Source organism: Parambassis ranga, chromosome 18 (assembly GCF_900634625.1).
Source record: "Parambassis ranga chromosome 18, fParRan2.1, whole genome shotgun sequence".
NCBI classification, from domain to species: Eukaryota; Metazoa; Chordata; class Actinopteri; family Ambassidae; genus Parambassis; species Parambassis ranga.
The window spans coordinates 3,928,287-3,943,288 of NC_041038.1; the positions used below are offsets into that span (position 1 = coordinate 3,928,287).

At 42.1% G+C, this 15,002-nt stretch overlaps 1 protein-coding gene across 1 annotated transcript in view; it reads right to left on the minus strand.

The window, feature by feature from the left end:
- The window catches only part of LOC114450582 (mitogen-activated protein kinase kinase kinase 11), a 35,080-nt gene that overhangs the window by 14,742 nt on the left and 5,336 nt on the right, over positions 1–15,002 (minus strand). The window contains exons 2-3 of the mRNA XM_028428683.1: positions 3,363–3,543; positions 230–378 (exon numbers count right to left, since the gene is read on the minus strand). Coding sequence (XP_028284484.1) covers positions 230–378; positions 3,363–3,543 — 330 coding nt within the window. The remainder of the gene's footprint in view (positions 1–229; positions 379–3,362; positions 3,544–15,002) is intronic.

Genomic DNA, 15,002 nt, shown 5'->3' on the forward strand with positions numbered 1-15,002 from the left:
AGCAGATAACAGGCTGGTAGCATGAGAAAGACATAAATGATCAAAAACACATTGCACAATTTACTTCCTCACTATGACACACGTTAACAACATGCAGGAATTTGTTTTTTTCAATGCAGATTTGGGGAAATGGAATGAGAGCGTGTGCACGGGATAGCAATTTAATTTCACGCAATCATCACCACTGAACTGAGAGTCACTGCCTGTGTGTTCGCTTCCATTTCCCTACCTGACATGAGCTGTGCGAAGGGTTCAGGACACGTGGAGGGGATGGGCAGAGTGAGTTTGTTGACGGCAACTCCGTAGGCGACAGCGAGTCCATCGATCCCTTTGTAGGGCGCCTCTCCTGTTAGCAGCTCCCACAGCAGAACGCCATAGCTGGAGGGAAGGGGGGGGAGAGACACAGACGACAAAGCATGAGACAATTCGCTCAGACCAAAATGAGACACAGGAAATGTGCTGGAACAGGCTTCCTGAGACAACATTTCTGCAGCACACATAGGATTCTATGCAGCAAAAAGCATTTCAAATAACATATAAATAGAAGGGCTATAGTGTTTATGTGAGAATGTTTTTTTGTTTCACCTCTGGAAGCCGTTAAATGTTAATCTCACTTTAACAGCAGCTATGCTCACTGATCAACAGAAAAATGTTGCTGTCCCTAAGACCTTCCCTGAAGCTTCTTGCAGCTGATTTACAGTAAGAGTCTTACAGCATATTATTTTACTTTGAAGGTGCTCATTTGAGGCCTAAATTAATTCATATTGTAATGAAAATATGCTTATTTTGCATAGTCAAGTCTACTTATCATTCTCTTCTGCTCTCTGCCAGTGAAGGATAGTATGCAATGACTATATAATGGAGTTTTAAGTTAAACACTATAGCGACTGAGAGACAGGGTGGGCCCTGGTTTATTTGGGTTTAAAACAAAAAATCTAAAGGAGGTGATCAAGAGTGTTTATCCTACATCCTAAGTGCTCTGCCTCAGTCAGCTAAAGCTAATGCCAAAGAAAGGCTCTATGTAATCATGTGGCTGAATGGATAACAGCATCTAATTAAACTATTGGGGCTGGACTGAATCACTTTACATATTAGCTAATGTTACAAAGTCGGCAACTTGTTAGGAAATGGTGACTGATAAACAAGTGCAAATGAACACAGTGTAGCTACATTAAGACTAGCTGGCTTATAATATTATCACTAGCAACATCACCAGTCAGGTATTTATTAGTCATTTGTGCCGCAGAACTGTGGTAATCACAAAGCCTATTATTATTGTATTTCATTATCCATCCATCCAGTTTCAACCCCTTATCCGGGACTGGATTGTGGGGGCAGCATTCTAAGCAGGGACGCCCAGACTTCCCTCTCACCGGACACTTCCTCCAGGTCTTCCGGGAGAATCCTGAGGCGTGATTGTTATATTTTCTTCATGTGTTTTGAGTATTTACACTCTTTTTATGTTATAAATTTTATACATTTTTTCTGAGCTTTTCTGGCGTTTTGTGTGCATTTGCACCAGCATGCAAAGCTCGCCCGGTCACCAGAGAAAAGCCTGATAAAAAGAATGAACCAAAGCTCCAACCAGAGTGGGTCACAGTGAGCCGTCAGCCCACAATTACACTGTAAGTATCCTTTCCGACAGGAGCTACGCCTTCTTCCAGACTGCTTAACTACAGCATAAAATGGCTCCTGTAAACCTATGGTAGCTCATACTTCACACAACAGACTAACTGCAGTAACGTGTTATAGCAGGATTCCATGTCAGTGTCAACTTTAATTCTATTTCCTGCTTTGTACAGAACATTATATTTCACACATTCATTATCACAATCCCCGAAAGTATGCAACGAAAAAACGTTTGTGCAATGGAATCATTTTTGGTCGATGAAACAAGTGAACTCATGCATGCAGAACTGTGCAAACACAAATACACAAACAGACACACAGGACCTTTGAGCCCACACAATGGGAGCAGCTCTGTGTCCTAAGAAGATGGAAGCGTGGCGCAGGACTTGGATCTCCCACACTGTCAATTAGCCCTCGCCCGGACCTGACTGAACGCACTGTGGAGGCTCGCTAAGTGGAGAGCGCAGGCCGCAGCCTTTTTTTATTTAGTTCTTTAATTACAACTTCCACACACTGTGACTGTGCAGAAACGCTGCACGTCGGCTCGCCCCGAGGCAGTCGTCGTCGTCGCCATCGTCTCCGCGTGGCGGCTTTGGAGACGAGTGGACAGATGAGAAAGGAATACTAGAACAAAGATTACCCTTCATTTTCTAAGAAGGACTGCCCGTCTGCTGCTCGCTCATTTCCCTGTTTTCCAGATTGCTGTGAAAATGAGCTCGCGTGGGTTTGTTGTCGATAGACAAAGGACATGGAAAGTGAGAGGATGTGTATGTGTGTGTTATATAGCGAGATGGCACTCAGTCCATTAACACAGTATAAACTTCACCAATTCCTTATAGCAAAATCCTTTCTGATGTTCTCAAGGACGCCTCAAAAAGGTTCTCTGTAACAGCACGCTCAATTGGTTTTATGTAGGCTCTGTATGATGCTGCAAATACACATTCAAGAGTGGATGAAATGGTCCAAATCCACAGGATTAAAATTAAACCACAGCATATGAGACTCAGTGCAGCAAAGCCATGAATGTGTTAATAAATTATTTATATTTTTCCCCATTGCTGAGTAAAAACTCACATGCAGCACTTAAAAGTCATCAAGAATCCCCTCTCAACAAATCGCACAGTTGTTTAAGACATTATTATAAAGCCACAAACCATAATCGAGGGACTCTTCTCTTTTTGCGTTGATGTGGCCAAACACACACACACAAACACACACACACAGAACTATTCCCAGATAAAGGCTTGTGGTTAGGTCTGGTGTGTGGCCTCCTTCTCTGTCTATACTGGAGACAATGGGACAGTGTGCAGTACACATGTCCCACAACAAAGCACAGAGCAGCTCTTTGAAGAGACGCCGTCACATGGTCGCAGTGACCTTGCTGCCAATCCATCACTCTTTCCCTCCATCTCTTCATCACAGTCTCCCACTATCCCTTCTCTGCACTTTCACCCTTTCTGTACATCCAACTCAAATATGTGGAACACTATCTAAAAATATATTGATGAGAGAAGTTTATCAGTGTTACTCAACTGGCTATTTCTCCAGGATTTTTGATCTTTATGCTAAGCTAGGCTAATGCTAATAACCTCCAGATCCTACCTTTGTATTTAGTGGGGATATACAAGTTTGCTGATAACAAATACCTTCATGCGACTGTAAATTACACAGAAGTTAAATATCACTGAGCTTCAGAGGCTGCTACTTCCACACACACACATATAATCACTCACCTCCAGACATCACTGCCTTTGGAGAAGGTGGAGGACTTGATGACCTCAGGAGCCATCCAGGCGTACGTGCCGGCGGTGCTCATCTTTGTGGTCTTGTGCCACTCCCTGGCCAGGCCGAAGTCGGTGATTTTCAACGTCAAACCCTCCATACATTCATTCTCTATGGGCTGAGCCAGAAGGACTGGGTGAAAGGAAGGCAAAGAAGGTATGTTAGTTAATGTCTCAAGTGCTTGAAAATCAATGAAAAACATCACTGCAGAAACTTATTTGAACTTTTTTCAAGTTAGAGCTTAGATTTCAGTACACATATTCATACATTCTCAGTTTCTTTCTCACTTCCTCTTCCTCTTGTTTTTAAGGCTTCTACAATCCAAACATATTTCTCCATTTCCTTTCACAGTTCACTTCCATTTGACTCATCTGTGTAAATACAGAAATCTCTGTCTGCTTTAATTATCATCAGTAGGGGAGGGACTACTTTAAAAGTATATAGCATGTTTTAGCTAGCATGCAGGGCTGATTCATGACTGAGAGCAGGTCTGAATTGTGACAACTGAACTGAGCTGCATTGCAAGTGAACTAGTTCAACGTGTTGGTCACATGGGCATATACTGTATAGAGGAAAGTGAAATGAATGTTTAGAGAGTTCAGTAGCTCCTATATTTACAGTATCCACTACTTTTAGAGCTGTAATTTCTGTGTTATGATATGCAAACCAAAAGCCACTCGGACCACAAGGGACCTTTTACAGAGAAGCAGCTGCAGCAAAATATAAAACTCCAAAGAGTTCGATGTAAAAACAAACAAACTGTGTCAACAATCAAGAAATAACCATTTATCAATAATAAAATGAACGATATGACGTTTGCATCATACTCCTTTACTTTCAGCTAGCAGCCTTAAACATCACTCCATCATCACTCCAATAAAACAAAAGTGCTAACATGACTATAAATTATAAGCTTGCTGTTATTGACCCAGGTACAAGAGTGGGGAGTCAGTTAGCATTGCTAGTTAGCTTCAAGTAAATGGTTTTAAAAACTGACAATAACATCAAACTGTACACCTATGGTACTTACCCAGTGTGGCTAACTAGCTGTAATGCACTATAAAAATATACTTATTTTCTGTTCAATCAAAGCTTTTAATCTCATTTCTTGTGTCTTGCCAGCTTGGTACATGTTTACTAATCCGCATATCACTGTTTAAAGGGTGATTTCCCTCTGTTTCCTCTGGTTTTATTAAGTGAACACTCTACAGGAAATGCAGTTCTTTATCTTATCCTTTATGTTATGTGGAAAACCACCCACACTGCTCCAGCATCACAGGTCCACACACTGCCTCACACAGCGGGCATCCATATCCCAAATGTATTCAAATAAAATGTGATACCAAGTTGTGTTTCTCTTCACCAAGCATAATACGATGCTTATGCTTGGTGAAGACAAACACAACTACAAATCTGTCAGTCAATCAGCTCCAAACTAATGTAAGTAAAAATCCCATTATTCCTTTAAAGCGCAGTGATTCACATATGTCCTGCGTCTTATCTCACCGGCTGCTGGCTGCTGAGCTACACGCATGTTCAAAGCAAGCAGCACCCGCTGCGGTGAGACAGCTCAGCAGCTGTTTTATGAGTATCCTGTGGAGTTTCTGACCACCAGTGGCTCTGAGTCTCACATATCCTAATGAGCATGTCCCTGTTTCATCAGCCTCACACACATGTAGGACACACAGCACTGATGCACACATATTGATCTTGTGGTTGATTGGTTAAATGAATGTAATCAAATGGAGGTAAAGGTGTATTTATTTGTGTACATAAATCTCTACTCCCTCTCACACACACTGTAAACAAAGTAATCTGTGACACATTTTAGTAAGCAGATGGTGTTATGCAATCATTTGGCACTGGAAGGCTTGCAGAGCCAGTTCCTATGAAAATAGAAAATAATGCTGTGGATGTCGCTTGCTGTGGTGTGACTCTGCATCACATGTCTCGGTATGATCGGCAGCCGTGCCTCTCTCTTCCCCCTTTTGCTTGGCAAAACTGGGCATCGCTCAGGGCAAGACTGGCTGTCAAACACAAGGGAGGAGAAGCAGCGAAGAATTTGACTTATTATAGGGAAGTAAGACTCCTGCTATTTGCAGTCACTTTCCAACTTTCTGGGCTCGGGTTTCTGGGTTTTTCCTTTTTTTTTTCCTCTTTCTTTCTTTCTGAACTGTTCTCTCCCGCCTCTCTTTTCCTTAACCACACAAATATGATTTTTTTTCTTCTTCTCCTAAACATATAACGGATTCTTTCTCCTTCTCTCTTTGCCTTTGTCTCTCTTGCTCAGACATCCTGTGCTGCGCCTCGCAGCCCAGAGGCAGCGCGTTTGACGTCACAAAGGAATGCATCACAAGAGGTTGTGTTGTCTGCTCTGTGTGTGTGTGAGACAGACAGAGAGAGAGAGAGCATTGAAGGGGATAGGAGACTCGGTTTATTCATAATGTATTTGCATGATAAATTTTGCAACAGAATCTACACAGACAGACAAACTATTTGTGGCGACACACTCTGTCCATGATGACAGGTGCAAAAATGAGCCTCACTTTATTCTAATGTAAGGTTAAGGTTTGTCCACTTTTGCCTGACGAAGAAGACAAACAATCAAATGGCACAAGTAGCTACTGGCCAAAACAACATCTACCGTGACGGGGAAAAAAAGTGCCAGCTCATTAAACCTTTCTGTCCATTCTATACCTGAGTCACCGTTTCTGTCAATCCCACAGGCCCTCTTGAGGGTGGATTGTGTGGGTATTTACTGGAACAGCCCCTGATCCCCTTGCTTCACTTCTTTAGCCCTCCTGCCGGTCAGCGTCTGGCTAAAAAACAAGCTCCGGTCACTAACCCCTACTTCCACCAGCACAGCGCTCACTCGCTGCGCTGTGACCCCTCTTTTAGGAAGTGACGTAGATATCAGCCAATAAGCCTTAAGTAGCAATAATAGAATTCCCAGCGCATTGTGCACAGTAAGCACAGAGCTATTTTAGGAAACAGGGGTTAAGAGGGGTCACAGTTACTGATGAGAGATGGACCAGAGGGAAGTGTAGGTGCTGTGGTAAAGCCAGCAGAGGCGACACAAAGAGAGAGAGAGAGAGAGAGAGAGAGAGAGAGAGGCTGAATGTTGATTGTTATCATATGATTGAGTGAGACAGGGCGCAGCTAAAAGTGGCTGCCTGGGCCTAGAAAGCAGAGTTATAGATAATGGTCCACACACACACAGTCGCACAAAGCACTCATTATACATGAGCACACACAGACACTTAACACACATTCTGTGTCCATCTTTTTTTTTGCAACACACACAACTGCACACAAGCAGCAGAGTGTGAGAAATCTGTTCTCACACACACACACACACATCGAAGGACATGCAGCTCAAGGACATACATGAATACACACATACACAGAAGTGCAGAGTAAATCTCAGGGGGTGAATGGGTGACAGCTGGAGCATCTAAGCACTAATCAGATGCTTGGCTGTATATCAGAGGATAAAATGTGGCTACATAACCATCATGCTTTACTCAGGATGATATTTGGACCCTGTCCGTGGCACCAGCTTTGCATAGGTGAACACAGAACACAGAAGTAATTTATCCAAATCAGATCAAGGCGAGTGAACCATGCAACAGGTCATTATTATTAACATCTGATGACCAGAACAACTTTCACACAGTATCAAGCTGAAAGTTTTTTTAAAGCCCTCGTCTCCATTCTTCGTTCTTTTGTACATTTCATTACCTTATGCAACCTAAGTGTGTGTGTGTCACTACGGTTTTTGCTCTCAAGTTTTATATTCAATCACTAGTTATGTCTGCTTTGGTCAGATTTGGCAAACAGTTAAGAAACACGAAGTTCAGATCTGTGTCACAGGTCTGTACCCATTTTTTTTTGTTGCATAGCTACCAAATGACTTGTCACCATTTGTCATCCATTTCTGGTTAGCCTAGCTTAGCATATACATGAACCTGTTCCACCATTTTGATGTGTTAACACAGTACAATCTAGGAAGTCTTGCCTGAAATTGGCAGGTGTGTTTGTCAACCTGAGGGGCACTTCAACCAATCAGATGGCGTCTTGGATTTGACAAAAATGCTGACTGCTCCAAACCATTGCGGATCAGCTACGTACACCATAGCCTGGAACCTGACAAGCTGGATTATCATGTGATGTCATGAGCTGGATCAGAGGTGACATAAACACTCCAAACAGGCTGAATCTGTCCAAAGTCTTGAGGTATGACTTAACTATTACCTGGTCATTTAAAAGTGTCTCTAAATGTATTCATAGATTTAAGTACAGAGGCATGGTGGGACAATGCATGTGTATCTATATGGATATAGTTTTCTCTAGTGCATTTCTGCACCCGCATACACATGCAACCAAGTATAGATCCAAATGCATTTCAGCAGTCTCAGCAGACATACACGCCACATTCTTCTTCCACTTCCTGAGCTCAGGCAGAGTGCATCCACAGTTCAGCCCTTGTTCAGGCTTCCTCCTCTCACCACCGCCATCACACTGACGGCGACTGCCACATTAGTCAGCTGCTTACCGGACAGCATGTGGCGGCATGTGCTGTCCAAATCAGCCACTGACCCACATAACATTAAGCCTGACTCTGGCATCTTTAAAAACGGTACTACAAACAAAAGATTATAGTATGATAATTATGTTTTAACACGTGTATAATAACCCACCAACTATGAACTGTAACACCACTATTATCTTAGTATTGGCCCTTCTTATCTAGACATCATTACCCTCACAGGTACACACTTGGACACCGCAATCTAAGACCTCACCACTAGAGGTCACTAGCTCCTACATACTGATCCTTTAAATTTGTACAGGATGCAGGAAAAAGTAGATAACTATATACAACGTTACCACACATAGCTGGAGATCTTTTGTATATGATTAAAGACTAATTTAATGTGTCCTGTATTATCTTACATCTGGTATCATCATTTGAGGAGTCAGCACAGGATTGGAAACCCATCTCTCCTTCAAAGGATACCAGTAAGTATCATGACTAGATCAGTCTTGCCCAGACAGAACATCCTCCTGATTGAGAGGAGAAACCAACAATGTCGCCACAAAAACACTGTGGCAGATCTCCACGGCAACCGCACTCTGTTTGGCATTGTTTGTTGTTCAGAAACAAGAGTGTGTCAGTTGCAGACATGACTCCTACCAACAGCGGCCTAGATATGGGCCACTGCTGGGACTGACTCAACCCTTTAACTGTGAACTAAGCGAGAATCTCACAGTCAGGGATTTTTTTTTTCCACGGGACGCACTGATATAACAGAAGTGCACCTGACTGATAAAGCATAACAATGCATCCCGGGCTAATATGGGCTATTTACATTCTCCACATTCTTTATGTCAATAAACAAGAGCTGACTGAAATGCAGCATAATGTGCAGTTTAAACCATGAATTTTCAAGTTATGGGTCAACTTTAAAAACACTGCGAAAATAAAATAAAATAACTGGATGTAATAAAATAAACATGCATTTTTCATTTGTTGTTTTTTTTGCAAAAGCAAAAATATAACGTGAGCTGCAGCTGTTAGCATGATAGGATAATTAGCATACATATAAATTACATAGTAAATTTCAACTGGGTGGGGGCCACAAATGCTAAAATGCTAATGCATTTGCAGGATATGGTTAGGTTAGACATCTACTATATAGCATTTCCTTAACTGCTGTATTTATGCTAACATTAGCATAAACTTGATGTTATTTTTTTAGTTGGTTGTAGTTATGCAGAGGTATTGTCTGGGAGCTGTTAGCATAACATTGTGTATCTATGATTGAAGAAACATGTCTAACCAATTTGTGGCATCAGCATTATCTAGTTCAGCTATCTACATGTGAACTATGTTAGAAACATGATTTTAAAATTGACGGCTGACAGCTAAAAATAAGGAGTCTACTTCCGTCTGCCTCGATTTTAACAAGCCACACTGTCAAGTATGAATACAAATCTACATACTTACTGGTGAGTAACCACTACAAACCATGTTATGCTGTGTTGGGAGAGAAAGCTTAGCCCACAGCAACTAACTTACAAAAAAAAGCTTGAAAAAGTTCAATGCCCTGCTCAAGGACATTTGAGAGAACATGTGGCTGCTGCTGAGCATACAGTGCATACAGAGATTGTAACCTTTCAGATGCAAAGTCAGCTCTTCGCCTCTTCACTCGGCACCTCACTTAATTATCTCTCTATAATTCCACAGTGCAGCTATATCTCCATCTCTCACCGCATTTTCCCATGAATGCAATCATTCCTCACCCCCTTGTGGGTCATTTTTTTCCAATGACAAATCAATACATAGAGACAATAATCTAGAAAATTCTCTCCATATTAATGGTGACATTTATACTCAGTATCGACCTACTGCCAAAAATATCTGTACTGGTTTGTAAATGCTAAAAACCTAAGCGTCCTCTCTGCTCTTTCCACCTTCCTCCCTCTCTCTCTCCCCCCGTCTCTGCCATGCACCCGTAGGCGAGGGGAGAATTCCGACAGGGTGGGGGCTTTCCCAGGAAGAACGGGAGCTTTGTCCCCTGAGGGACGAGGCCATAGGCTGACAGACAGTCTGGCAACCTCTGACCAGGCAGCTAGTGAGTGAGAGGGAGGGAGAGGAGAGTGATAGGGCATAATCATAGTGCAGAAGATGTCAACTCACGGTGAAACCAGCACCAGTTTCGTCTTAAGTGAGCACAGGAACGAAGCGGCATCAGTCAATTCAGGCCCCAAGCCACAAATGACTGACAACTGTGATTAGTTCACCATCTTGTGATTGATTGGGTTAACATTCATCACCCTGTGTACACCACACAGTTGTCAGTAATAACCAGTAAACTTGAGATCGCAGAGATTATGATACAGTTATTACATCACTCTGCATTGTGATTTATTGTGATGACACTCTGACAAAGCAACATAACCAACCATGGTTGTTATCTCCCAAATGAGCTTGACAATCCTGTTTGTGAATAAGCCAGCCTGCTGCCAACTTAAAAAAAAACAATCTGAACCTGTCCTGGGGTTCTTCTCATGGAGAGGCAGAACACAAAGCTACAGTCATGTGACCAAGAATGGAGGCAATAAAGTTAGCATTTTAGAAGGAACATGCTAATTGTTTAGCCACAATACAGTTCCATCACGTCTGATGCACATTTGTGTTTCTTTCATTCACATACTTTAGCAAACAAAAAAAACAATTACATCACAGAAATAAATAAATGCACAGCTTTATATATGGTATCCATGCTCACAAAAGTGTGAAAGAAATCTTCAGTGCTGTAAACTAAACAGCACATTTGTGTAGTAAAAAAAAACAGAAATGAAACAATGCTTCTATGAAGAGTTTTGGAGCCTAAGCCTGAACTACAAGCTAATCATCATGAGTGTAGTCTGAAACACACCCTGCAAAAACACACACACACACAAGGGAGTATTCTGTGTCCAGGCACCAACATTAACGCTTGTCAGAGGGGGGTTATAAATGATTCCCTGTTCAAAGTATCCTGTGCCAGGTAAAAAGGCCATGCGCTCCTGAAGGCGGTCACTTATTAACAAGTCTCCAGAGCTCATGTGTTGAAATTTAACCTTCACTGGTGCTATTTCCTCAGAAACACAGATAGGGGGTCGTTACTGGGTTGACCCCAGAACGTCTGAGGTAAAGGGTGGCGGTGGGAGGCAGGAGAGGCTTATCGGACACAACCAGGTAAAAAAAAGAACATGTGTCGTATGGATTCTGTACTACATGGAAGTCATATTAACACTACTTGTCACCATATGCAACATTATCAAACTGTTAAAGCAATAGAACCAGTTTTCCTGTTCAGTGAATGAATGCACTGACAGATGTTACCCATTTTCAATTTCAATTCACCCATTTAAATTCAGTTTGCACACATAAAGCCACCTTTATGTTGGATCAGTTATTTACGATTATGGCCCCTTCGGTAAATTAGCACATGGGTTGGGTGACTCCTGTCTTTTGTCTTTTGAAGTCACACATGGTATGTTTCAATGGTGTTAATGATGGGGTTTCTCTTTTGAACCTAATAAAACGGTTATTTCTAGCCCCCAGGTTCTTATCCTCACATAGCTATGTCAAATATGCGATTCTGATTGGTCACTTATGGCATTTTAAACTGTTACTGCATGTTGGTTGGTGTTGGCTAGTGTGGTTTGTAAAACACGCCAGACAAAGTGGTCTCTTTCACATACACATGCATAAAACTGGAAGTTTATGTTAACCTCCTGTGTGGCCAGTTCCTGCCACTGTGAACATTGTCCTCACATTCCCTCTGCTCCTGGACGTGGACAGTCTCGCTCTCTCCTTCACCATCAGTACTTTGACCCAAAAATATACAGTATTTTTGCCTCGCTAGCCCTAAAAAAATCTGTCCACACGTTAAGTACCTTTTAAATCTCCAGCTGATCTTCAGTGTATACACAGATCCATGGAGTCAGCCTTTTCCAAATAACACAGAGACAGAAGGAAAAGAGTGCAGCCAGGAGGCTGGCTAAACTAAATGCTAAGTCAGGCTAGTAGACTCCCCTCTGCCTTATCGTCCGCTGACACACACTCTGAGCCAGTAGCAATGCAGCTGAGCCCCACCCCAGGTGACGACCCCACCTCCCCCCCTTACTCCCTGTCAGGACCCTTCAGGCGCCCTTTGGATGTGCCAGTCAGCATGTTGGCGCTGAAGTAGCAGCCGTGTTTATGGATGGATTGCTTCATGATGATGCTACACTCCACTTGACGCTGACGCCTTCTGTTGAATAAAAACATTTAGCATGTGCATAAATTTGCTCTTCTTATTGAGGTGGATTCAAAAGTTTGAAGCTTGTTGAGAAATTCAGTGTTTAAACCCAAGAGATGAAGTCTAGGATGGGGCTGTATATTGAACGTGTCAGGATTCGGAAATGAAACAGATCTGACATTTTTTACCAAGTATAATTGTAAATTCACAACTTCCTCATTTTTATTTAGATTTTGTTTCCTGCTTTGATGTTTCACTGTTTTTCCCAGACACCATTTGAAGCACAACATCCTTTTTTTCTGTACAGTTTTTTTAATTACACTTAGCCACCTGCACCAGTGTGTGGGAAAACAAGGATATGCATGGCCAAACCCTTTGGCAGTGCAAGCGGATGGCACAAATTTGAAGTGGGACTGACTGCCTGTCAACGTCCTTTGCCAAGCACTTTTGTTGTCATTTGCTTGTAGTTGGCAGAAGTTTGTGAAGAGGAGAGCTTCTGCAGTCATTAAATTATAGGAATTATCTTTGAAACAAATTTATGAGCCTATCTTCTTGAAGATAAATTTGACATAAAGCGCCACTGAGTCCACCAACTGCAAGAGTAGTTCTCTAGCAGCATGTGAAAAAAATGCCTCAGAGAGTGGCTCCACTGGCCCCCGTTTCATGAATTTAACAACATGCAAGCTGTGGCTTACAATTCAAACATACCTTCAATTCACAGTCTTTTTGTGTCTGAGAATTACAAACTACAAATGCAAAGAACTCACAGAGATGAAGCCGTACAGCTGCCAGAGCAAACGTAGCAACCCAAATTGAGAATGTGTTGATGAAGATTCTCAGTCATCCAGGTCATCATACGTAGAGAGGATTGAAGCAAGGCGTCTGGACTTCTCTACAAGTCCAGACGCCTTGCTTCAATCCTCTCTACCAAATTGAGAATGCATGACCTTACAAATTGTCAAATTTTCATACACCCAGCACCTCCTCATGTGTGTGCTGTAAAAGCATCCACTTTTTTCACACATCTTGCATATCATGTGTACCTCAGCTGAGCTGAATGTGATCAAGCAGCGAGGCTGTGATGACATCAGAGGGAATTTGTGACATTTTAACTGAAGTCTTTGGGTTAAAGACATACATTTTTATAAGTGTAGCATCAATTCAAAGCATTATATCTGTAGAAATAACCAACAGCTCAATATCTGCTCAATACCATGCTAAAGGTGAGGCATGGCGGTGGTAGTATCATGCTTTTAGGATGTCTTTCAGTGCCAAGAAACCACAGGTCACAGATCAGATGTCCAGACTGGAATTAAAAAATAGCTGTCGAACAGAAAAATCCCAAGTCAAAGCTAAAGTGGCTTAGGGATCATTTCATCATCATCATTTTATAGTGGTCCAACTGCTTATTGAACTGGCAACCAGGGCTGCCACAAACGAGTATTTTAATAAATGAATATTCAGCGATTATTTTTGCAAGTATTTGAGTACTCGGCTCACACGTAAAGTGACGTAATTTTCACACAAGTACGGACCACTAATCTTCTATTACTTCATCCGCAACCACCTCTGTGACTAGAGCCAAAACCCTTGCGCTCAAAGTGTGTGTAAGTGTGTGTATGCACATTGCCGCCACAGCTAAACACTTGCTCCACGCCAACCTACTAACAGCTCTCCCAAGTTTTGAACCCTGCACCTCTTGCACCCAAAACACTGATCATCCCGCTACGCCACGAGTCACAGAATCATTCACCACAAATGTGTTGCACTTGCATTACATGCGATGATGTCACTGACAAATCATTGAGTACTAAATTAGTTGTCGAGGTATTTGCCCTTGAATATTACTCGAATACTCGACTAATCATTGCAGCCCTACTAGCTGCCCAACCTGATTGAAGGGTTAGGGTTAGGGTTAGGGAAATAAGAATAAAATCACCAGATCCAGAAATTCACGGGTGCTTCACCTAACTAAGGAAAGGGAAATCGATACAGGTGTACTTTGTATTTAAGGAATCAAACTGCTGAATGTTTAAGCGTCACAAGGTCTCTTTCAGTTTATCTTGGCAGCCATTTCTACAATTATAAAAGCATTTCAAGGGATATATCTCAAGGTCTGTTTGCTTTGACTGACAGCTCTGTTACACTTTTACAATCATACTAGATGTAGCATGTTACCCCTTGTACCCCTCTTTTTTTCTGCCCTGTATACAATCTCAAACATAACAGCATAGCATCACTGCAGTCATTTGTCAGCTGAAGTGGCTATAATGAAACAGATACACGCTTTCATGTGGCAGCCATAAAGAGAAAAGGACTGACAAATTGACAGCAAAATCATTCTTGACATTCTTCACTGCTCAATTTACATCTGTAGATAATATTTTTATGATGTTGTTTCTCTCTAATGGCCATAACTTTATTGGCGAGCTTATCATCCAAACTACATGTTAAACGATAATGCAGCCGTTTTAACAAAATGCAGGTGCACGTTTGGACAATCGTGAAAACAGCAAAATCTCCCCTATAATCCCAGATGAATGGCGATGTGTGAGTGCAGCTGTAACAGGAGTGCAGTTCACCACACGCATGCAAACATCACACGCCCAGCCGCCCATACTCTCAGACACACACACACAGGGGATGTTTTGAGTGCAGTGCAGTGTGGGGCACTAGGGGCCCTGAATGAAAACATGCTGGTAGGGCGATGTATCAGATGTTTGTCCACTCATGGAAAAAAAAGACATGTTGATCCAAGATCTAACTGTGGCTTCTTCCTGAAAAAAGGGGCCTGTG